Genomic DNA, 25,224 nt, shown 5'->3' with positions numbered 1-25,224 from the left:
ATATGAAATTTTGGTTTTTTATACAATGCGGTGTTTGTGTGATTCAATTTTACACTAGGTTTAAAAATATTATTGTATCAATACAAATATATCATTTAATTATAATTTTAGGCCCATTGAATGGCGGGTTTAATAACATATCTTAAAGTTTTTTTTAGTTCAAAATTGTTTACAATTAATATTTTTAATTTTAGGTCTATTTGAAGGTAAGTCTAATAATATATCTTAAATTTTTTTTTTTTGGTTTAAAGTTGTTTACAATTAAGAGTAAACTTAAGTAACTCATTTTAAATTTTTTTCCAGGGTGGGTCTAAATATTTTTCTTTAAACATTCTCTAATTTGAAGGTGGATCTGGGCCAATCCTCACATAGGGGTCAGGTTTGCCCTTGCTTATGGGATGTGGACCATGAAGAATAATTTTAATATTGGCTTTTAAAACTTACCACAAAAGCAAAGACTAAAGAGTTGGAGGAAGAAAAGTGAGTCATAGAGGAAAAAGTGTGTTTTAGAGTAAAGAAAGTAAATATGGTTGAAATACACTTACATGGTGTGGACCAAAACTATGTAATGGTGTAATTCAATTTTACACTTAAATGAGTGTTTGAGTGATGGTCTAATTCAAGTTTATGCTAGGTTTAGAGTATTATTTTGTATCAATACAAGTATATCATTTAATTCTAATTTTAGGCCTATTTGAGAGTGGGTCTAGTAATACAAGTATATCACACTTTTTGGTGTGAAAATCCTAATTTTAAGTATTCTTATCTTAAAGAGAAAAACAAAAGATTGCCAAAAATTGGAAAAGTCTTCTATGGAGGTTAGAATGGATGACTGAAAAGAAGAAAAAGATGATGAGAATGACATTTTATTGTCAATAATCAACCTAAACATAGAGGCAAGAAACTCTCGTAAAAAGACTAATATAAGATATTTCGATAATCTTTTATTATTAATGGTGATGTGACAAGTAATATAAAATATATGCTTATTATTAACTTCACCTTAGGTATTAAAATATTATTAAGATAATTTTTATTTTATTATATATTTTTATTTATTTATTAATTTTTTAGGACAGTAATATTCTTGTTTTCAATTAATATAATAAGTAATATGAATAATATTTTAAAATAATTATACCTAAAAACATTTAAGTAAAATAATATATTAGTAATATTTTTTTGCATTCAACCAAACACAATAATAATTTATATTTAACAATTTTTATCTAATACAATAACACTTTATACTCTATAATTTTTTAGATAATTTTTCTTTGTAATAATATTTTATTTTTAATAATAAAATATAACCCAAACCAAACACATTTTAATATGATTTCCTAAAGTCCGGGTCATCATGGAGACTATCCTTAGTGGTAGTGTTTTCTTAAGTGTTATGCTTTCCATGAGTGCGAAATTGTTGTTTTATCCAATCTTTTTAAGAGATAAGTTCTAGGGCATAACGCTTTTGTTATCGATCTTCCCAGTTAGGTTCAATTAGTCCATAATTCTAAACTTGGGTGTTTCCCTTGCTTTATTTAAGAGTGGATTACATTTTTTCTTCCAAAGTACAGCCTTCCAAAGTAATGCCTCCATATTCGATTTCATCGTCTCCGGTTCATATATTTTCTATATTTTGTTACCTTATGAATTTTCTAGTGGCAGTGGTTTGGGTATGTCTTGATTCTCTTCTTTTCCACTCATGAAAATACTTTGATTTCAAGTTTTGTGATTGACAAATAGTTACATGCATATTTATAGTTGAGGCTGCTTATTGAATAAAGGCTATGTTTTATTCAGAAATGTAGCAATGGAGATACAACTAAAAATTCAAAATATATGCAGTATGAATTAAATATATATTCCATGCAAGTGTTCACCCTTTTAAGTATCGGTTCATAATACGTCTTAGTCATACTGTGTGTTAAATCTGAGATTTTCTGAGTCTCCTTGGCAGCAGACTATTTTGAAGCCTTACTTGAAAGTTTCTGAAACTTCTTCTGGACCTTGTGGAGTCTTGTTGATTGATTATTGGATAAATGGAAGCCAATTGAATCAAGATACCAACCACTGCTTCCTTTGAAACCAAGAACTAGCCTTCCATCCGTTGAGAAAGCAAATGACGTCTCTTCAACTCCAGAACCGTAGGTTCTCTTGTTGCTCTTAAACGTCAGTGATCTGACCCCAGGGCTGGTGCTGTAAACCACTCACTGATCAAGAACTCTTCTGGGTATTTTGGCTTAATTTGAAACAAAATGAAGAAATTCATCTGAATATAAAAAAGAAAACTGCCTTTGCAAACTGAAATCAGAGGGACAAATAGTGCAAGACTCGAGCAAACCTGAGCAATTTGATCACCTCGAACACCTTCATGCTTATCAGCTGTGAAAGGCTTAGTGTTCTTATCATACACCACCTGGATGGAGTCGATGCAATGGCCATAAAAACTTTGATCTCTCTCACATCATTGAAGATTCCATCATCCCAGCTGATCCCGCCATTTCCTCCCCCATGGTCCGACGACGTTTTCCCGCACATGCCAAATCCTTCCCACCTTCCCACAACAGCTTAACAGTTAAAAAAAAAAAAAAACAAGAATAAATGAAAAGAAGTGCATGTTAAATAGTAACACTTCAGTCCGATTTCATTTAACCCATAAGAAAAAGGAGAAAAGGAGAGATTCAATTGTGGGATTTCAGAAGTTTTTTAGTAATGGAGATTCATCAATCATCAAACACCTATAAGCTTACATAAAAGGTGTAATAATTCTCATAAATATTGAGTTTGCATTTCATGCCATAAGGACTACAAGAAGTTGGAGAGAGAACTATCGAAGTGAGAGATGAAAAAATTACCAAGATGTTGTCATGAACAAAAGGGTATGATTTCCTGGTAGAAGTGATGATAATATAGAAAACAAGTGGTGATGGAAATGAAGAGTACCTGATTATATATATTCAGCACTCTCTGCAGATAGCGACTTTGGCCTTCGCTTCACATTTAAGAGTGGTGACTCTAGATTCCTGGAACGTTCTATTTATGCCAGTCGGTGGAAGAGACAGTTTGATCAACAATTCTATGCCATTAAGTTCTGCATCTAGAAAAAGAAAATGCATTTAATTAGAATATGTATGTGAACTTCTTTTCTTGATTAATAATAATATGCCCTGAAACTTTGAACCCGAGAAAAAGTAAAACAGGTCAGTCCTTAATCCTAATAAAAGATAGAAACTCTATCTTGTTGGCTAGCGCCACAGGCACGCAAGGGATATTTAATTTTCTGCTGATGCCCCCAAAGACTGGTTGAAGAACACAATTTTTTAAAATTACAACTGTGTAGCCCGAAACTGCAAGCTGCTCTGCTAATAATACGGTTTATTTTTAAGACATTTTTCAGTTAACAAAATATTGGTATCAAAACTATTATCTTGAAGGATTTATGAGTTACAATGATGTAAGTCTTGGAAGAGCCATACCTTAAAAAGTCATATAAACTCCACACTAAAAGCTTACACTTTTCAATATGGGATTTAAGTCTCATATTTTGCATTTAAAATCCTAACATACCACTACACTTCACAACCCTAACGTACACGTGAGGTGACTGTACACTAACTCCCTTCTAGTTCTGAATGAACACTATAATGTAAGCGTCACCATCCTTGTCGCACGATTGTAACTAACAGACTGACTGACAAAAGGGCATAGAAGGAATTCGTATTTTATTGTTCTTTTTATTATTTGAGTCAGTAAGAATAAGTCACAATCAATTTGGGTGTTGTGATAATCTTATATTTGTAATTGTTTCTTTATTTGTCAAGAGTTTTATTTGACAGTCTCCGTAATTCTAGGTGGTTTGTTTTGGCAACCATGTTTAATTTTGTATTATGTAAGATCACCCTTTTCCTATATTGAATAATAAGACATTTGGAGAATTACAATCAAAAGCCTAAGAGAGTTCGGATGATCTGTAAAAAACTAACCCCCATTATTATCTTCAAAAATAGGTTCGTCAAAGAAGAGTAGGAATGTGAACAAAGGAAATCAAGAGGATTTCTCAGTACATCAACCTGTGATGAGATCCTATTCATGAGACCATAATATATTCGTATTAAAGTCATTACCATATCTTTTAGTTACAATTATGCAGTGCGGATGGTAACACCAGTATTACAGTGTTCACTTGGGGCTAACAAGGAGCTAGCGCACAACTAATTCGCATGGACACTAGGGCTGCAAAATGTGATAGTATGACAGGATCCCAAATATAAGGTATGAGACTTGAATCCTACATTAGAAATTATGAACTTCTAGCGTGGGATTCATATAACCTTAGACTCTTTAATTTCAACAACTAACTTTAGATCCTATATGGGAAAGTATGAGCTTCTGTATCATCATTTTGAATTCTAGAAACATAAAAATACACAAAATACACTCGTGATTCCAAAAAACACATTCATAACACAATTAAGTATAGTCACTCAAATCAAATCCAATTTTCCATAAGTAATCCCATAAAACACTGCATACAAGTGTGTTTTCAACCACTTATTAGAATATACCAAGCACTGTGTGTGTAAACTCAAAGGCTCTCAATGGACTGCAGCAAGCTCCTAAGGCTTGGTTTCAAAAACTGAAAGGAAGCACCTGTCACAAGGGGTTTCAGCAACTCTAAAGTAGATTCATCACTGTTCTGCTAAAACGAAGATGAGAATCTAGGAGTGTTAGCAGTATATGTTAATGATATAATCATCATAGGGAGTTCCAAACAATTTACTAGTTAAGTGGTATCCAATCTCAAAATTTTCTATCAAAGTTTTGGGGGAGTTGTCTTATTTCCCGGGAATCAAGTTGAATAAATAAAGAAACTCACTTCACCTTTCACAAGGCAAATACATTCAAGATATCCTAGTGAAATCACAAATGCACCAGTGCAACTGTGCAAGCCCTGCCCCACTCTTATGGTTGCATGGCACAAGCTCACCCAACTAGAAGGAAAACAATTCTCAAATTCCAAACTACATAGAAGCATCATGGACTTCTTACAATGTGCAAGACCTGACATAGCTTATTTAGTGAATAAACTAAGTCATTTCATGTAGAATCCCATAGAAAGTTGCAAGCAGGGACTAAAAAAAATACTGAGGTACTTGAGTGGAACTTCAAACTTGGAATGCTGCACACAATTGATATCAGACTTTATACACAGGCATTTTCATATGCAGACTGGGCATGTGACCTTGAAGATAGGAAATCAAGGGGAGGATACCTCTATGAGGTAAATGGAAATCCTATAAGCTAGAGCTCCAAGAAGCAAAGATGAGTTTCTAGATCAAGCGAAAAAAAAGAATGTAGTTCCCTGGCTCAAGTAAGAATAGAAATTGCCTAGCTTAAGTCACTCATGGGGGAACACATAAACTAAATCACACAAGTATTCCTACAATTTGGTATGACAACAAAAGTGCAACCTGTCTGGCTCATAACCTTATTTTTCATGTAACATCTAAGCACATTGAAGTGAACGTCTACTTCATCACACGTATTGTTAGCAATAGAGAAGTGATAATACAGTACATAGCTTACAAGGAGTAGATTGCAGACATCTTCAACAAAACAAATTTTCTAAGGACAATTTGAGTATCTAGGGAAATTCAAGGTTCTCCCCAGAAATCTCAGTTTGAGGGGGAATTTGAAAGTGAGGTCAAGAACCAACCAAGTGGCAGAACAACAAGAACACGAACATCACAGCTTGTGGTCCTATAGAAAATCCTGGAGATGTGACACTGTTAGGCCCCCAATTATGGCAACATATCACAGAAGACAGCAGAAGGATAAAACTCTGAAAGTCTACAAAGAAAGGAAAAAGGAAAGAAGATGGAGGAAAGGCAGAAAATGAAGATATGACAGAAGATAGCCACTGAATAAAACAGGAGATAATTGATATGATGGATATGATGAAGGGTCGAAAAGGCAGGGAAGCTGCTGGAATAATAATTTAGGATTCCGTAATAAATGTGGGTATCTATTTAAGCAAGTGAAGAATAAGAGAATAGATGGAGTTATTGATGAAGTCTTTGTAAGCAGAGGAGCTCTGCAAGCATTGTAATAATCAGGCGAAGCGCTTGATTAGCTAAATCAGTCGTTGTAACTATCCTCCTTTCAATAACAAAATCTGTTCTTTATAATTTTTTTTTTAATATATAATTTGTTGGAGAGTTTTGAGTGCATATCAGACACCTCTGTACTAGCAAACAAAGGTTGTTAATTTTGTTGTGTGAAGTGGAAGAACAACACATCATTCTTGAAGGGAAAACTTGGACTGCAAGATTAGAAGGCAAATAAAAAATTATAAAATGTGTAGTTGTCTAATTTGTATATATAGATTATGAATGCAATGAAATTTTAAGTTGTTTTTTCCAGCAAAACCTTATACTCAATTAGCTGTGCAATTTCCAACAACAATATCTGCCCAGATCAGACTCAGCTCATCCAGTAAAAAGCTCACTCAATCAGCCATATTGAAAGATGTTATGTAATTAATCAAAGCAGACATTAAGAACTGAAATTGTAGGTGTTTTTATTTTGCTGTAATTGATCAATGCTTATATTTAGAAAAAAACTAAAGGAATTATTCATTTCAACTAATAACCTTGTTTAATTTAGCCAACTGAGGGAGGAGCATAATGCAGACCCATGAGTATGTTAAGGTTTTCCAAAATAACTCAAGGGTGATGACCAGTGAGATCACAGCCATTCTATTCTTTACAATTTTGCAATTCAAGTGTTTTAAGCTTATTGAAACAATAGAAATGGTCCATCACTCTAAATTGCACCCAACTTTGAGAACATCAAATGCATAAATTTTCCAAGTTCACACTCTTCTCTTAATGTTATATAAAAAATAAATTGATAGTTTCCACAAGTCTTTAACTTTGTCATAATTTTATTATTTTTCAAAGTAGCGATATGTTTTGGAAACTTGAGTCACATTATGCCAGAACTTTTTTAGTGCAATTAAGGTGCGTTGGATTTGAGTAATTTTTTATGACCAAAAATAAAATATTACCATAAATATAGATTGCCTAAAAAATTACTAGATATAAATTATTACTACTTTTTATAAAAAATAATAGGTATAAATAGTTATTTTGTTTGATTGGATGTAAAAAAAAATATACTAAAGTATTGTTTTATTAAAATGTCCTAAAGATTATTAGGTATAATTTTTAAAATATTTTTTATGTTATTTGTTATATTAATTAAAAATGAAAGCGATTTTGCCCTAATAAATAAATAAAGATAGAATTGTAACAAAATCAAAATTATCTTAATAATCTTTTAATACTTAAAGTGAAAGTGGTCATCAGATTATTCCTTAAATTATTTATCGTATCACCATTAGTAATATAAGATTACCAAAATTTAGTATATCTGATAAACCAGAAAAGATAATGTTAGTAATAAAAAGTTAATTATCAGAGTAATCTTTGATGACCTCAAATCAAACAACCTTTAGAGAATTTCAATGCAAAAGAATGTATAATATTATTTCTTGCGACATAAATTTTATTGGCATACAATATTGTTAGGATTCATATTTCATATCTATGTTTCTCACAAGAAGAGAGATCAAAGGAAGAGAATGATACCTAAGACATGGCAGCAAGGGAAAAGAACAGATGGCAAGCTATCAGCTTCATGGACCACCAGAATCAAAGGGCGCACGTGGCAAACCAAGAGAGAATTTGGTTGTTACAAGACGTATAAGCCATGGAGAGGAGAGGAAAAAAGGGGAGCAGACATTTTCACGAGAAGTTAGAAGGGACTGAGGGAGAGATGAATTCCCTTGCAAATAGCAGTTTTATTTTATGCAATCTAGAACATTCGAAGTCCTAAGTAATAGTTCTTTAATTTGTATTGAACATCCATTGTAAATTTGCTCTTTATTTGAGTAATCAAATACAGACACATATTTCCAGAAATGGTCTCAATTTTCATTGTTCTACTAAGTTGAGAGTTGCTTGTGTTACTGTTTGAGTTGTTGATAAGTGAAACTGTGGTGAAGGAGTGTTTGTAGCTAAAAGGAGGCTGAGGAAGATTTCTGATGGAAGAGACGTTGCCTGGGCACCTAACAAATATCAACTGTTTTTTGTTCAATTGCTTTTTAGTGATCATACAAAATATCATAAGTTTTAAAAATTTTGGATAGATTTTTAACCAAATGAGAAAAGACCCGAAATTAATGCATAAAAGTTTAGTATATAAAATGATATGTCACAGTAATTGAGAGACCAATGGAAATTTGGATAGACTAAATGAGAAAAGAGCCGATACTTGATTAATCCCAAAGTTTTACTTTGATATTAGCCTGCAATGGCTGACCTTAATGGCCCCGGACTTCTCAAAAATTTTCTTTAACTTTAATTTAAAGTTTACCATTCAATTTTTTTCTAAATAATAAGTTAAAAAAATGTTGAGTGCACATTTCCTAACTGAAAGTGGTAGTAACATATACCTCATTCTATTTTCAGTATTTCACCCAAGATGGGGAATAAGGGATGATTGATTTGAGCAAATGACAAGAGATTCGATGATCTTTCTTTCATAGGCAGCCAGTTGCATGAAGAAACTGAGTTGGATAAACTTAAAAAATGAATAACACACTTCACCACTGCCTAAAACTTTGGTTCTTCATTAAAACTATATCTGTAGAAATTTCGAACTTGAGAAAGAATGAACCCTTGAAACGGAGCTGGCCGTTCATGGCTGTTGAGATGCTGAACCAGAGGATAGAATTAGATGCTGAACCAAAAGAAGAAAAAACTGGAAGATCAGAATTTTTCAGAAGAACACAGAGCACAGAGCATGAAAGAAAAAACTGGTAATTTTCGTCTCTAATTCATAAAGGATTTTTATACATATATATTTTATATGATACAAACTTTTACACCATACTTTAATAAATGTCAGCCATACTTAATACAGTAAAAAGCTTCCAAAATCCTTAAAAGCAGGATCATCACACATTTTAAACTACCACTGCTGACTTGGATTATTTAACAAAAAAATACAAACAAGCTCAACTTGCTAACACTCCTCCTTTGAGCTGTTTGGAACAAGTCCACGTCTCATTCTAAGTAGCTCAAATTGAGCTTTAAGAAGTGCTTTAGTCATGATATCAGCTAATTGTTCTTTAGAGCTGCAATGCATCAAAGTTATTTCTTCCAGTCTTACAGCCTCTCAGATGGCATGATATTTGACATTGGTGTGCTTTGTTCTTCCGTGAAGAACTGGATTTTTTGTGATAGCAAGGGCTGCCTTGCTGTCTACATATATGGTGACACATCCTTGCTAATCTTGATTTAAATCAGTAAGTAATTTCATCAACCACTTGGCTTGGTTTGTTGTACTGCAAGCTGCTACATATTCTGCCTCAGCAGAAGATTGAGCAATAACATCTTGTTTCTTTGAATTCCAGCAAAACACGACACTTCCAAAAGAGAAACAATAGCCTGAAGTACTCTTAAAGTCCTCCAAGCTTCTAGCCTAGTCACTGTCTGAGTATCCCAATAAATTTCTACTTTCTTGTGTTGAATACCAGAGGCCAAAATTTTCAGTTCCTTTTATGTATCTAAGAATTCTTTTAGCAGCACACATATGATTCTTTCCAGGTGATTGCATGAACCTTGATAGAAAAGATGTGGGAAACATGATATCTGGCCTGGTAGAGCATAGGTACAACAAGGAACCAATTAGGCTTCTATATACAGCAGCTTCAGTTTTCACATCTGAGTCAGCTTATCTGAATTTTTCATTCACCACCAGAGGAGTAGAGACAGGTTTACAATGCTCCATGTGAAACCTTTTAAGAAGATCATGCACATATTTTCTTTGTGAAATGAAAATACCATCTATTTTCTGATTTACCTCCATACCTAAAAAATATTTCATTTTGCCTAGGTCAGTCATGTCAAATTCTGTTTTCATGCATTCAGTAAATTTGGCTACTGAACTTAAGTCTCCTCCTGTCACTAGGATGTCATCAACATACAATGAAACAACTAACTCCAAATGATTCCTTTTCTTCATCACATATAGGGTGGATTCATTCAAGCTACATTCAAATCCTTGATCCAGCAAATAAGAATGAATTTTGCAATACCAAGCCTTGGGGGCTTGCTTGAGACCATAAAGGGTCTTATGCAATTTGTATACTTTTCCTTCCTGACCTGATATTTTAAAGCCATCAGGTTGTTCAACAAAGATGTTTTCATTAGAACCCCATTTAGGAATGCTGATTTAATGTCCAAGTGATAGATTTCCCACTCCATTTTTGTAGCCAAAGCAATTAGCATTCTGATTGTATCATACCTGGCCACAGGTGCAAATGTATCAAAGTAATCTATCCCAGGTTGTTGAAGATATCCTTTTACAACTAATCTAGCTTTGAGTTTATTTATGAAACCATTTGGATTATACTTGGTTCTATAAATCCATTTTACTCCTATGACTTTGTGATCTTCAGGTCTATCAACCAAGCTCCAAGTTGTATTCTTATTAATCATTTCCAATTCTGATTCCATGGCTGTTTTCCACCCATTTTGACTTACAGCATCATTAAAACAGGTTGGTTCAGCAACTGCCACATTGTACCTACTATAGACTTCATTTATAGATCTCCATCTAGCTGTTGGAATTTCTTCTTCATCACTTGAGCAAAATTCATCTCTTGTTTTCAAAGGTTCAAGTTCTGACTTAGCTAAATTTTCTTTCTCACTCTTCTAGTTCTAGGTAGCCTCCTCCTCAAATTTAACATTTCTGCTGATTATCATCTTTTCAGTCAAGGGATTATATATTCTGTACCCTTTACATAGGTTGCTATAGCCAACAAATATTCCAGATTCAGATTTGGCATCCAACTTAGTTCTTTTTTCCTTAGGTATGTGTACATAGCAAACACACCTAAAGACTTTTAAGTGTTCAACTGATGGCTTAAAGCCATGCCATGCTTCAAAGGCTGTTTTATAATCCAAAGCTTTTGTAGGCAGAATGTTTAACAAATAAACTGAAGTATTTGCAGCTTTAGCCCAGAACATTTTAGGAAGTTTCTTTTCAATTATTAAGCATTGAGTCATCTCCATAATTGTCCTGTTTTTCCTCTCACTTACTCCATTTTGCTATGGAGTATAAGGAGTTGTCAATTGGTGCAAAATTCCCTCATCCTTGCAGAAGAAATTAAATTCTTTAGAAGTGTACCCTAATCCATTGTCAGACCTGAGTACCTTCAACTTGCAATCTGATTGCTTTTCAGCCTCTGCTTTGAACACATTGAATTTACTTAAAACTTCAGATTTTTGCTTAAGAAAGTAAATCCAGGTGAGCCTTGAATAGTCATCTATGAAAATAAGAAAATATCTGCTTCTATTCAAAGAAGGAATGCTCATAAGGCCACATAAGTCTGAGTGAACTAGCTGAAGTTTTCTAGAAGCTTTAAAGGTGCTGCTTGAGAAAGAAAGTTTGGTTTGTTTTCCTAGCTGACAAACTTCACAAACTTTGTCACATTCACTCATAGCAGGTAAATTTTGAACTATATGCTGAGAATGCATCTTACTCAATGTAGTGTAATTAAAATGGCCAAGTCTTTTGTGCCAAAGAGTGGAATTCACTTCATTGAGTTGATAAGCAATATAGCCAGTATGTCTCCAATTAATGCTGAAGTTTTTATCATGCATTTTTACAGTCATTAATCTATTTCCTTTAGGATCAGCTATAACACATGCTTTATTTTCAAAATGCAATGCATAAACTTTCTTTAACATTTGAACAACACTTAATAAGTTATGATTGGTTTGAGCAACATAAATAACATCATTGATCACCTTAATGTCTGTTGGAGACTCAATGAGGACTGCACCTTTTCCTTTTACATCTAGCAGCTCACCATTTTCAATCTTCACTTTGGAGGTGTAAGTGCAGTCAAACTTCACCAATAGATCGCTGTCATATTTCATATGGTTTGAACATCCACTATCTATTAGCCAAGTGGAATGTTCTTCTGCCGTGTCACAATTGGACGCCAAAAACAAATGCTCACTTGTTTCATTTTGCTTCTCCACTTCCTGGACTTGCTGACTTTGTTGAAATGGGCTGCTTTCTTTACTTTTGCAGACTTTATCAACATGTCCAAATTGGTTACAGATCCTACATTTAGCATTAGGTTTGTACCAACAAAAATTTGGAGAATGGCCTCTCTTTTTGCAATGAGGACATGGTTGATACCTTCCTCTCTTATCTTCAAATTTTTGGCTCTCACTTCCAGCTTGTTTCCATTTTTCCTTTTTTTCACCAAAGAATTTTTTGTGAGGACTGTTGTTAGACTTCTTCTCATTTGTTTTGGCATTGAAAGCACCTTCTATGGTTTCTTCTTGCCTTTTTAAAGCTTTTCTTTGGTCTTGAACTTTCAAGGCATTAACCACTTCAGCTAAAGTTAACTCTGAAAAATTTTTGGAGTCTTCAAGAGAGGATATCTTGGCCTCACACCTTTCCAGAATGCTCACCAAGATTTTTTCAACAATCCTTTCATCAGATGACTTTTCTCCCATCAATCTAATCTTATTAACAATCTTCATGGTTCTATCAGCATATTCTTGTATGGATTCAGTCTCCTTCATCTTAAGTACTTCAAACTCTTTTCTGCGATTCAAGGCGATCATCTGCCTTAACCTTTCATTGCCCTGGGAGTCCTCTTGGAGCTTATCCTAGGCCTCTTTGGCAGTTTCACAAGCAACAATCTTTGTGAATGCTGCATCTGTTACACCCTGATGAAGAATGGACAATGCTTTAGGAGCTTTAGTTGCCTCTTCTTCATGCAGTCTGATTTGATTTAGAGTAGGATTTGGCCCCAAAGGAGGAGGCTGTTTTTCCTCCTCAACATACTGCCACAATCCAACTCCTCTAAGGAAGGCTTTCATCTTTACTGCCCAAATATGATAGTTTTCTCCATTGTATACGGGTGGAACTAAGGAAAAAGAGGATGAAGCCATCAATCAAATCAGTCTAAAAAAAAACTTATCAAGAAATTTAATTTCAGCCAACACAACTCTTTAAGATCTAATTTTGCTCTGATACCATGTTGAGATGCTGAACCAGAGGATAGAATTAGATGCTGAACCAGAAGAAGAAAAAATTGGAAGATCAGAATTATTCAGAAGAACACAGAGCACAGAGCATGAAAGAAAAAACTGGTAATTTTCGTCTCTAATTCATAAAGGATTTTTATACATATATATTTTATATGATACAAACTTTTACACCATGCTTTAATAAATGTCAGTCATACTTGATACAGTAAAAAGCTTTCAAAATCCTTAAAAGCAGGATCATCACACATTTTAAACTACCACTGCTGACTTGGATTATTTAACAAAAAAATACAAACAAGCTCAACTTGCTAACAATGGCAATCAGCACCTACCAGACAATCTGGCTGGCTAGTCTTACATCTACAATTTTCTTTTAACCAAAAGCCAGACTAATTTACAAGTTGAAGCACCATAATTGGAAAATAAAACTATGGTTTTAAAATACAAAATAATGATCATTTCTATGAGATAGGATTCAAAAACTATATAATTTGCAAAATTATCAAGTCTGCACATGATTTTATCATCTGAATATGAGAAAACCTTGGAATGTTATGTATGTTATCCTATGGACAAATAGCAGTTACGAATCTTACAGTGAAACAGAATTTCTGATTGAGGAGACTCTGCAATGTTCCAAGTCCTTTTGAGCAAACATTCAGCATCAGATTTCTTAATACTTACAACTGTGCATGGCTTTCTTTTTTTCTGCAGCTTAAAATGAACAGAAAAACATTCAGTATGATATTTTTTAATACTTACCAAGACACTTAATGCTTTCACTATTTTTTCAAAAGGTTATAAAAGTTTTGCTTGTTATAACAATAACAAAACAGAGGATCTCATTCAAACTTCTACTGTTCATGCAGTGAAATAAAAACAAAAATCGAGTAAAAAGGAGACGACAGAAATAACCTGTGAATTGATGGCAATTGTAGCTCTTAGAGAATCCAGAAGATCATCTCTTTGCACATATGCAGAATCAAAGTTGAGAAGAGCTTGGGAGATCTTGGTTCGTATAGGGTGCAGATGATGACAGTATTGGACCTTTTTTATCCTGTTCTCTGATGTTGCCATATAATAAGATGATTTGTCAGCAACCTTGATTTGAGGCTAGCAAGATCATTTAGCAGGGTCCGAGTCTCATTATTCTATTTTCCCTTCCTCCATTTCCACTAATATGAGAGAGAGATTTGAATTTGGAGATAGTAGTAACTGATGATGAAAATGTGATAATATAAATTTAAAGCTCAGGCACTTGACACAACTTAAGATTACCAAAAGTAATCTTATTGCTTACCTTTATACAATAACATAACATAGAATGTATCTAAGATTATCTACTTCCTGAAGAGAATATTACCTGAGGAGTAAAGGCAATAGCTGCTTGAGAATTCGTGGTCCTGTCATTTCAGAAATGTGAAATCAATGTTTTATTTGCAGAAAGGACGATCCTTCTTGCCAGTGGGCATCCAGCATGTGAAATAAATGTACGAAAATGTAGATTTAAAATTCCTGGTTTTGAAATTGCAATGTTACAAGTATTATCTATTACTTGATTTTAGTCCAAAAATTTTTAAAAAAAAAAAAAAGCAATTAAATTACTAATTAGAAAAGAAAAGAGAGGAAATCACCTGCGAATTACATAGATGGCAACCTTGGGTGTTTGAGAATTCAAAGTTGGTGTCTTTGCACATTGTTGAAGTTGATGGTTTGCTGAAGATGATAATGAGCTATCAGTTTTCTCTATTCGTCAAGAAGAGGACAATTATAAAATTCCTTCTTCAAAGTTGACATCTGACGAAGATGGTTCGGCAGTGGCGTCAACTTGGGGCAGCCCGAAATTTCCAAGGTCTTAAGAGATAGCATGACTGTAATATCTCCGTCTCCTCTCTTCGTAATATCGTAATTCCAATCTTCCCATTCTTCCATCCTCCAGAAGGAAAGAAATTTCAGTTTGGGAAATGCAATAATTGATGTAGATGATGATATGGCATCACTCTCTATTCCCAAAAACTCATTGCCCACTCTTCATTCCAACTACCAAAAGAATTTCAAGGGATGGTAATTTACCCAAAGGAGGCAAATGCTCATAGTTGATACAATCTCTCAAACCTAACTTTCCCAATTTGGTTAATGGCACCATCCAAACAGGGAACACAGCATTGCCTCTGTCATTTCGTAGTCATAAAATCTCTTAATTTTTATGTGGTTGCAATGCCTCAAGAAGTTCCTCATCATCATGCACTTCATTCATACTCCCCTCGAAGTCTACATCCAAAGCACGCAAGTTTTTCTTATTGTTGAATCCTATTCCCTTGACGTTTTTCAATTGAACAAATGTCTCAAGTTGATTAAGTTTCCAATCCCCTGAGGTAGTTTTCTGAGAGCTCCACGCCAACTAATGTCTAAGGTTTGTAAATTGTATAACTCGCACAATGTATCAGGCAATTTTTCTATGTTATTACTTTCACTCAAATCAAGGTACCTCAGGTGTATTAATTTATTTATTTCAAGAGGAATTTCTTCAATTGAACATTTATTTGAAGATAATGACCTTGACGTGTCAACTGATCAACTAATTTGGACAAAACTATCTTAGGGTAAGTACCATAATTGCAATCAACAACAAGGCTACGTTGAAAAGCATTTCTAGTATAAATAGAGCTAGGAAATGAGGCTTCTTCTTGAATCCTTACCATTGAGGGTCTAACTTTATCATAAGAAGAATCCAATTCTAACCCCCCAGCACCGGCAACCTCTACTGCATAACATTCATTTTGGGTAAGAAAGTGAGCAAAATCATGTACTATATCATGTATCTTGCAAGACCGTATGTTAATATCATATGCATTTTACTGAAAATCTTGAAAGAAAGAACACAATGCTAAGGTTTCAAAATACTCTGCAGCAACTAATTCCATATCCTTATTTGGTTTTGACTTCACATAACCTTGAGCCATCCATAACCAAATCAATTGTTTTCTCTCTATTTTATAATCCATTGGGAAAATCACACAGTATGAAAAACATTTTTTCAAAATAGAGGATAAATCATAGTAGCTTAACAATAATGGACGAAAAATCTCTCGCTCAACCTCCTCTAATTCCCAAATTTCACTTTCTAAGATATTTTGTCACTCATCAAAATTTTCTTTTATGTTGCAAAAGACTTGCTAAAGTCTTTACAACTAGAGGTAAGCTTTTACACTTTTGGACAAGTCTCGTACCAATTTCTATCAATTCATTAGATTCTTCCTTGATTTTTCCGAAATATGCAATTCGACTAACTTCTTTCCCTCTAAATGTTGATGTATGTTTTGCACTACAATTTCTAACTCAAATAAGTTCAGTGCATTATTTGTAAGAGATTCAAGGATTGCTTTGCAATCCTAAGCTCATCAAAAGGCTCGGAGAAACATACCCATATTTTTTTCTCAAAACGATGTTCACCTTATCATCATTAAAAACTAATCGGGCAAAAGTTGTCTTACCAATTCCTTCCATCCCTACCATAGAGATGATGCAGAGGTCTTGCGCACAACTACTCTGACTCAGCAAAAAATCTATAATTGTATTCTTATCATCATCTCTTCCATAAACCTCTGCTAAATCAAAAAGAGAGGTTGTCATTGGTTGCTCTATTTCTTTGTTACCCTCCGCCATTGATCTAAAGTTGAACCTCTCTTTTTCCATAGCAATAATATCTAGTTTTCCATCAAGATCTTTTATCTTGACACCAATGTCATAACGCATGACCAATGGCCTACAACCGAGATAGTGAAAAAAGAAGGAACATACCTTTTTCAGTGGATTAAATGCAGCTTCAGCTTTCTTAATTTTCAATTTCTGAAGCTTCGCGTTCCACTCATGCAGCACATCGTCAATGTCATAAGACACGTCTTTAAGCTTGGATAACCAAACTCTCACGGCGTTTTCCTTAGCCTGTCTGTTCTCAGCATCATCAAGCACAGCTCGAATGGACAGTAAGTTGCTTTGAAGCCTTTCAACTTCTTGGCCAGCACCTGCAATCAGCCTAATCCCTTCTTCTGCCTGTTGACGAGTGATTGAAGCAAATTGTTCCAACACCATCTCCACAAGTAATTCAGCCATAATGAAAGATGTTATGAAACTGATCAAAACAGAAATGGGTGTTCTTGTTTATTTTGTGCCAATTTGTTTGAATCAGTCAACAATAGCGGAGAATCAATCAATCAACAAAATAACTAGTGCAGATTCCCTGTGTAGTTTTGTTCCATTCTTCTTTAATAACCGAATTGGGATTCAGCATTGGATTTGGAACTTGGAAGCACAGTGGATGAACTGTGTACATGATATGACTCTGTCTTGAGGTCCGAATGCTCACAAAGTTGATGCTTTCTTACAAAGATATGGTACTCTAGCCTGTTTCGGATTCTGCTTGATAGTATGCCTGTAATATAAAATGCCTCCATATTCGATTTCATCATCTCCAGTTCATATATTTTCTATACTTTGTTACCTTCTGAATTTTCTAGTGGCAGTGGTTTGGGAATGTCTTGATTCTCTTCTTTTCCAATGCATGAAAATACTTTGATTTCAAGTTTTGTGATTGACAAATAGTTACATGCATATTTATAGTTGAGGCTGCTTCTTGAATAAAGCTATGTTTTATTCAGAAATGTAGCAATGGAGATACAACTAAAAATTCAAAATATATGCTGAATGAATTAAATATATATTCCATGCAAGTGTTCACCCTTTTAAGTGTTGGTTCATAATACAACTTATAATGTGTGTTAAATCTGAGATTTTGTGAGTCTCCTTGGTAGCAGACTATTTTGAAGCCTTGCTTGCAAGTTTCTGAAACTTCTTCTGGACCTTGTGGAGTCTTGTTGACTGTTTATTGGATAAATGGAAGCCACCTGCATCAAGATACCAACCACTCCTTCCTTTGAAACCCAGAACCAGCCCCCCATCCATTGAGAAAGTAAATGGGGTCTCTTCTTCAACTCCATGAACGTAGGTTCTCTTGTAGCTCTTAAACGTCAGTGATCTGATCACAAGGCTGCTACCGTAAACCACTGTAGTGACCACTCACACTGATCAAGAACTCGTCTGGGCATTGCAGCTTAATCTGAAACAAAATCAAAAAATTCATGTGAACATGATAAAGAAATTTGCCTTTGCAAACTGAAATTAGAGGGTCAAATAGGGTAAGACTAGAGCAAACCTGAGAAATTTGATCGCCTCCAACACCTCCATGCTTATCTGCTGTGAAAGGATTAACATTCTTATCATTCACAACATGGATGGAGTCAATGCAACGGTAACAAAAAGAAATGAACAGAAGTACATGTGAAAAATTAAAACTTCAGTCCTATTTCATTTAACCCATAAAAAATGGAGAAAAGGAGAATTTCAATTGTGGGGTTTCAGAAGTTTGTTAGCAACGGATATTCATCATTCATCAAACACCTAAAAACTTAAATAAAATGTGTAATAATTTGCAAAAATATTGAATTTGCATCTCAAACCATAACGACTACAAGAAGTTGGAGAGAGAACTGCTGAAGTGAGAAATGAAAAGATTACCAAGATGTTATGGACAAAAGCGTGTGGTTTTCAGGTATGTAGTGATGATAATATAGAGAACAAGTGGTGACGGAAACGGAGAGTACCTGATTTTATATCCAGCATTATCTGAAGATGATAAGTTTGGCCTTAGCCTTACATTTAAGAGTGGTGACTCAAGATTCTTGGAACGTTCTATTTATGCCAGTTGGTGGAAGAGACAGTTTGATCAACAATACTATGCCATTAAGTTCTGCAACTAGAAGAAACATATGGAATTGAATTAGAATATGTATGTGAACTTCTGTTCTTGATTAATAATAACATGCTTTGAAATTTTGAACCCGAGAAATAGCAAAGTTCCTAAAACAGGTCAGTCCTAACATCTGAAAGGACAGCAACACTACCTTGCTGGCTAGCGCCACATGCACACAAGGATATCTTCATTTTTCATCTGATTGCCCCAAAAAATGGTTGAACAACACAATTTTTGAAAATTACATCTCTGTGACTTGAAACTGCAAGCTATTGATAGATCTGCTGATATGTAAAACTGTGATGTTGTTAGGATGTAAATGAAGAATAAGCCTACTAGGAAAGTCTTTAGGAAGTTAGTTGTTTATTTTTAAAGACATTTTTTAGTTCTTCTATTTAAAATTTTTTGTGTTTAAGGATATGCATGAATCAAGATAATATTAATAATTTTCCAGTCCCAAAATTCTTGTGCTTCATAAAAATTCTTTCTTTTTGTTTTGCTTTCAGTCAGTTCAATACAACAACAAATTGGTACTAAAGCAATTATCTTGAGCGATTTGTGAGTTGAATAAGGTCATAAACACAAGGCAAAACAAAAACATTAAACCAAAATCATAACAGCTGTCAAATAAATGATTCAACCTTCTCATCTATTACACCGCTATTGTTTGATGGTGATAATTATCAAGCTTAGGCTATCAGAATGACATCTTGATGCATTAGATTCAATATGATATTTTTTAATACTTACCTAGACACTTAATGCTTTCCTTAAGGTTATAAAAGTTTCAATTGTTTTAAAAATGACAAAGCATAGGATTTCATTCAATACTTTGACTTTTTACACTGTGAAATAAGAACAAAAATAGAGTAAAAATGAGAAGAGAGAAATTATCAGTGAACTGATGGCAACTGTAGCTCTTGGAGAATTCAGAAGGTCATCTCTTTGCACATATGCAGAATCAAAGTTGAGAAAGAACCTGGGAGATCTTGGTTAGTATTGAGTGGAGATTGATGAAAGTATTGGACATCCACTTATACTGTTCTCCCATGTTGCCATATAACAAGATGATTTGTCAGCGACCTTAATTTGAGGCTAGCAAGATTGTTTAGCGAGGCCTGAGTCTCATTATTCTAATCTCCGCTTCCTCCGTTTCCACTAATAGTAGAGAGAGATGTCAATTTGGAGATATTAATAACTGATGAGGAAAATGTGATACTATAAATTTAAAGCTCAGGCACTTGACATAACTGGAGATTACCAAACGTTATCTTATTGCTTACATTTATACACTAACATAACATAGAATGTATCTAAAATTATCTACTTCTTGAAGAGAAAATTACCAGAGTAAAGGCGGCAATAGCTGCTTGAGAATTCATGGTTTTGTCAATTCAGAAATGCGAAATCAATGCTGTGTTTGCAGAAAAAGGAAAATCCTTCTTGCCAGTGAACATCCACCATGAAAAATCAATGTACGAATATGTAGCTTTAAAATTCCTGGTTTTTACAATTGCAATGGTACAAGTATTAAATATTACTTGATTTTATTCCAAAAATTAAAAAGAATACAATTAAATTACTATTAAAAAAATAAGAGAGGAAATCACCTGCGAGTTATATTGATGGCATCCCTAGGTGTTTGAGAATTCAAAGTCTGTATATTTGCACATGTACTGCATCATTGTTGAAGTTGATAGCTTGCTGAAGATGATGATGAGTTATCGGTTCTCTGTTCGTCGAGAAGAGGACAAAAATGAAATATCTTCTCCAACGTTGACATCTGACGAAGATGGTTAGGCAGTGATCTCAATTTGAGGGCGCCTGAAATTTGCAAGGTCTCAAGAGATGGCATGACTTTAATATCTTCGTCTCCTCTCTTCGTAAAATCGTAATTCCACTCTTCCCAGTCACGCATACCAATAAACTGTAGATGTTTTAATTTTGGAAAAGCAATTACTGATGAAAACGCTGATGTGGTATCATTCTCTATTCCCAAAAACTCATTACCCACTCTTTTCAGTCTAATCATTCTCCATATGGAAAGAATTTCAAGGGATGATAACTTACCCAGAGGAGGCAAGTGCTCACAGTTTCTACAATCCTCCAAAGATAACTTTCTCAATCTGTTTAATGACACCATCCAATTAGGGGACATAGTGTTGCCTCTATAATTTCGCAGCGATAGCTCCATTAAATTTGGGGGTGGTTGCAACGCTTCAAGAAATTCTTCATAATCATGCCCCGCATTGTTACTCCTCTCAAAGTCTACAATCAAATCACGCAGGTTTTTCTTATCGATTAATTCTATTCCCTTGACCTTAGCTGCATCTGTCAAGTTTCCAAAGCCTTTTATACCAAGATCTTGGAGGCCTTTGAAGTTTCTAAGACATTCAATGGAGCATGCTTTACTACCATAACTGCCGTCACTTATCACAAATCGTAATGTTCGTAGACAAGTCAATCGTTCTAAACCTTTTGGCATGTAACTTATACTAGTTCCCCAATTCAACAAACATCTCATGTTAATTAAATTTCCCATCCCTTGAGGTAGTTTTCTGAGAGCTCGACACCCACTAATGTCTAAGGTCTGTAGATTGTGTAACTCACACAATGTTTCGGGCAATTTTTTTATTTTATCGTTTCCTGACAAATCAAGATACCTCAAGTGTATTAACCCTTTTATTTCTACAGGAATCTCTTCAATGGAGCACTTGTACAAAGATAGTGACCTTAAATATGCCAACTGATCAACTGATTTGGACAAAACTATCTTAGGGTTAACACCATCATTACAATCAACCATAAGGCTACGTAGAAAAGTCTTTCTAGTATATATGGAGCTAGGAAATGAGGCCCCTTCTTGAATCTTTATCCTTGAATGTCTAACGCTAATAGAGTCCAATTTTAGCTCCCCAACACTAGCAACCTCCATTGCATAACATTCATTTTGGGTAAGAAATTGAGCAAAATCATGTACCATATCATGCATTTTGCAAGACCTTATTCTAATTTCAAGAGGTCCTTTTTCAAAATCTTGAAAGAAAGAACGCATTGATAAGGTTTCAAAATACTCTTTGCCAACTAACTCCATATCCTTATTTGGCTTTGACTTCACATAACCATGGGCCATCCATAGCCTAATCAAATTGCTTATATCTATTTCATAATCCTTTGGGAAAATGGCACAATATAAGAAACATTTTTTCAAAGTACAGGGTAAATCACAATAACTTAATAGTAGAGGTCGAAAAACCTCTTGTTCTACCCTTTCTATTTCCCAAATTTCACTGCCTAAGATATTTTGCCATTCATCTAAAGTTTTTTTATAATACAAAAGACTAGCTAAAGTCTTTACAGCGAGCGGCAAGCCCTTACACTTTTGGACAAGTTTCCTACCAATTTCCACCAATTCATTAGATTCTTCAATGGTTTTTCCAAAAAAAGCAATTCGACTAAACAATAACCAACACTTTTCCTCAGGAAGTGTCCCTAGTGAGATATTTTCGGTGGTTCCTATGGCATTTGCAGCTTCCACTTTTCGAGTGGTCACCAAAATTCTACTTTCTGGAGAACCACATGTAAGAGAAAGTTTCAAATTTTCCCAATTTTTTGGATCTTCAGTCCATACATCGTCTAAGACAAGAAGAAACTTCTTTGTCTCTAAATTTTGACGTATGTTTTGCACCACAGTTTCTAACAAATCTAAGTTTGGTGCGCTATTTGTGAGAGATTCAAGAATTGCTTTCGCAATCCTAAGCTCATCAAAAGGCTCAGAAACGCATACCCATATTTTTTTCTCAAAATGAGTTCTCACCTTATCATTGTTAAAAACTACTTTGGCAAGAGTTGTTTTACCAATTCCTCCCATCCCTACTATAGAGATGATGCAGAGGTCTTGCGCACAACTACTCTGACTCAGCAATAAATCTACAATTTTATTCTTATCATCTTCTCTTCCATAAACCTGTGTTAAATCAACAACAGAGGTTGTCATTGGTCGCTCTATTTCTTTGTTACCCTCCCTCATTGGTCTAAAGTTGAACGTCGTTTTTTCCATAGCAATAATACCAAGTTTTCTATCAAGATCTTTTATCTTGACACCAATGTCGTAGCGCATAACCAAAGGCCTACAACGGAGATAGTGAAGAATGGAGGAACATACCTTTTTCAGTGGATTAAATGCAGCTTCAGCTTTCTTAATTTTCGATTTCTGAAGCTTCGTGTTCCACTCATCCAGCACATCGTCAATGTCATAAGACACGTCTTTAAGCTTGGCTAACCAATCTCTCACGTCGTTGTCCTTAGCCTGTCTGTTCTCAGCATCATCAAGCAGAGCTCGAACCTGTCTGTTCTCAGCATCATCAAGCACAGCTCGAATGGACCGTAAGTTGCTTTGAAGCCTTTCAACTTCTTGGCCAGCACCTGCAATCAGTTTAATCCCTTCTTCTGCCTGTTGAAGAGTGATTGAAGCAAATTGTTCCAACACAATCTCCACAAGAAATTCAGCCATAATGAAAGATGTTATGAAACTGGTCAAAACAGAAATGGGCGTTCTTGTTTATTTTGTGCCAATTTATTTGAATCAGTCAACACAGGCGGAGCACCACAAGTCTAAACAGTGAGTCAAAGTCACATTTTTATCATGTATTTGTAGTTAGCCAAATTTGTAGAATCGAAGTAGGCAAATTTTCAAGAACTACTAGTCAAAACTAATTCCAAATTTTAGAATTACCTTTGTCATTCACATGCAAAACAGAAGGGTGTTTTTTATTAGATTCTTATTTCTTGAATACAGACTATATAAGAGAAAAGTGATTTCCATTAAACCCTTCTTAGTTAAAGTGTGACAGTGATTTCCATCAAGCAATTTTAATCAAATTTTAAATTTTTGAAAATTGATTAGCCAAGTTATTGACAAACCGGCTAACCAATTTTATAAAAAAAAAAAGTTAGTTGGCTCACCCGGCCAACCATTATAAAAAAAATTTGTATATATAAAAGTTGGTTGGCCCACGTGGCCAACTCAATTTTCTTTCAAAAAAGTTTGGTACACCTATATCCCACCCAAGGCTTGATAGAAAACTTGATATTAGTTTCTTTCAAAGAAGTTTGGTACAAAAACGTTTGGTACACCTCTATCCCACGTGGCCAACTAAAAAATTTTCTTTCAAAAAATTTGTATACTCCAAAAGGTTGGTAGGCTGCCAACTTTTCAAATAAAAAATGGCCAAAGGACTATTTCCCACCCAAGGCATGCTACAATGTCAAGTTTCCCCTTTTTACCTTTGATAATATCAAATATCCACCCATAAGTAATTAAAATTAACAAAACCCTAACTTCTTGAAATTTTATCTTTTTTTGCCCTCCTAAACTTTAAAAACTAAAAGTTTTCCCCAGTCTAAGTTTTAAAAAATGATAGTTTCACCATAGGATTTTGTTTTAAAATCTCTAGTGTCATCTGCAGCTCTATTGCCCGCGACCTCTCCCTCCCAAAGCATCATCTCTCTTCAACAGTCTCTTTCCTCCCATTTAGACTTTTGATCGGCATCGAAGGAGCTGTGGAAGACAAAGAACTTCATTTTGGATGAAGACTACCATCGGTCGAGACCTCTGACGATCGTCTTGTTATTGGACGAAGACATCATCTTTGTCCAAGATGAAGACTTTTAGCTTATTAAATAACAATTTTTATCATTAAATTAAGATGAAGTTTTTTAAAATTTTTTATTAAATAATAATTTTATCCCTAAATATAATTAAGATTTTAAATGAATAAATGAATGAGACTTTTAACTTTTCAAATCCTACAAATTTGACTTTGAGAACACATCTAAACTTGGGTAAGAAATAGTTCTTTGGCCTTAATTTAAATGGGTGTTTTTATCATTAAATTAGAAAACGGTAAATCAATAATTTATTTAAAAGTTAACAAAAACACAAATAAAAATAGATAACATGTGAGTTTTTTGGATTTTATAGACTTAACACGTGAAATTTTGTTGTTTCAACATTCCTGTGGTCGGACATAATTTTTTGGGCTTAAGATAAAAGTAGTAAGAACTCAATTTCCCAAAATAAAGTGATACGTAAATTAAGAGTCCAAGCACTCTTTATATTATTTTATGCACAAATAGGGCTGGATTCGAGCCGAGCCAGCTCGGGCTCGAGCTCGGCTCGGCTCGGTTCGAGCCCGAAACGAGCCGGGCTCAGCTCGGCTCGATCGAGCTCGAGCCGAGCCCGAGCTGGCTCGGGTTGGCTCGGTA

General features: G+C 34.5%; 3 protein-coding genes and 1 long non-coding RNA gene across 11 annotated transcripts in view; all 4 read right to left on the bottom strand.

Moving 5' to 3' along the window:
* Positions 1-1,820: 1,820 nt before the first annotated feature.
* LOC123218273 lies at positions 1,821-8,640 on the bottom strand. Its single transcript, XR_006502661.1, has 4 exons — positions 8,522-8,640; positions 2,947-3,100; positions 2,345-2,557; positions 1,821-2,242 (listed from the first exon to the last, which is right to left on the bottom strand). It is a non-coding gene; the product is annotated as an uncharacterized LOC123218273 (long non-coding RNA).
* Positions 8,641-10,115: 1,475 nt separating this feature from the next.
* LOC123219012 (uncharacterized mitochondrial protein AtMg00820-like) lies at positions 10,116-10,589 on the bottom strand. The gene has a single exon (XM_044640666.1). The coding sequence runs from the start codon at positions 10,587-10,589 to the stop codon at positions 10,116-10,118; it is 474 nt and encodes a 157-aa protein (XP_044496601.1).
* Positions 10,590-11,735: 1,146 nt separating this feature from the next.
* The window catches only part of LOC123218270, a 28,657-nt gene continuing 15,168 nt past the window's right edge, over positions 11,736-25,224 (bottom strand). Inside the window, exons 3-5 of the mRNA XM_044639613.1 lie at positions 14,064-14,323; positions 13,745-13,856; positions 11,736-13,024 (exon numbers count right to left, since the gene is read on the bottom strand). Of these exons, the coding sequence (XP_044495548.1) occupies positions 12,765-13,024; positions 13,745-13,856; positions 14,064-14,225 (534 nt within the window). The 5' untranslated portion in view covers positions 14,226-14,323 and the 3' untranslated portion in view covers positions 11,736-12,764. The remainder of the gene's footprint in view (positions 13,025-13,744; positions 13,857-14,063; positions 14,324-25,224) is intronic.
* Positions 18,074-23,707, bottom strand: LOC123218265 (putative disease resistance protein RGA3). Of its 8 annotated transcripts, none has more exons than XM_044639572.1 (7): positions 20,568-23,707; positions 20,304-20,457; positions 19,937-20,115; positions 19,109-19,254; positions 18,809-18,960; positions 18,361-18,401; positions 18,074-18,264 (listed from the first exon to the last, which is right to left on the bottom strand). In XM_044639572.1, the coding sequence occupies exon 1, from the start codon at positions 23,468-23,470 to the stop codon at positions 20,639-20,641; it is 2,832 nt and encodes a 943-aa protein (XP_044495507.1). In that variant the 5' UTR covers positions 23,471-23,707; the 3' UTR covers positions 18,074-18,264; positions 18,361-18,401; positions 18,809-18,960; positions 19,109-19,254; positions 19,937-20,115; positions 20,304-20,457; positions 20,568-20,638. The 8 variants fall into 8 exon arrangements, with proteins under 8 accessions (XP_044495507.1, XP_044495509.1, XP_044495506.1 ...); XM_044639574.1 differs by having other exon boundaries at positions 19,109-19,241; XM_044639571.1 differs by having other exon boundaries at positions 19,109-19,238.

This window comes from Mangifera indica, chromosome 6 (assembly GCF_011075055.1).
Source record: "Mangifera indica cultivar Alphonso chromosome 6, CATAS_Mindica_2.1, whole genome shotgun sequence".
Classification (NCBI taxonomy): Eukaryota; Viridiplantae; Streptophyta; class Magnoliopsida; order Sapindales; family Anacardiaceae; genus Mangifera; species Mangifera indica.
The sequence above is the reverse complement of the archived record's forward strand: the minus strand, read 5'-3'. Positions and strand labels throughout refer to the sequence as shown.

What these genes read in the sequence shown, in the direction of transcription:
- LOC123219012 (XM_044640666.1), bottom strand. Translation starts at nt 10,589, where the DNA reads ATGGAATCAGAATTGGAAATGATTAATAAGAATACAACTTGGAGCTTG.
- LOC123218265 (XM_044639572.1), bottom strand. Translation starts at nt 23,470, where the DNA reads ATGGCTGAATTTCTTGTGGAGATTGTGTTGGAACAATTTGCTTCAATC.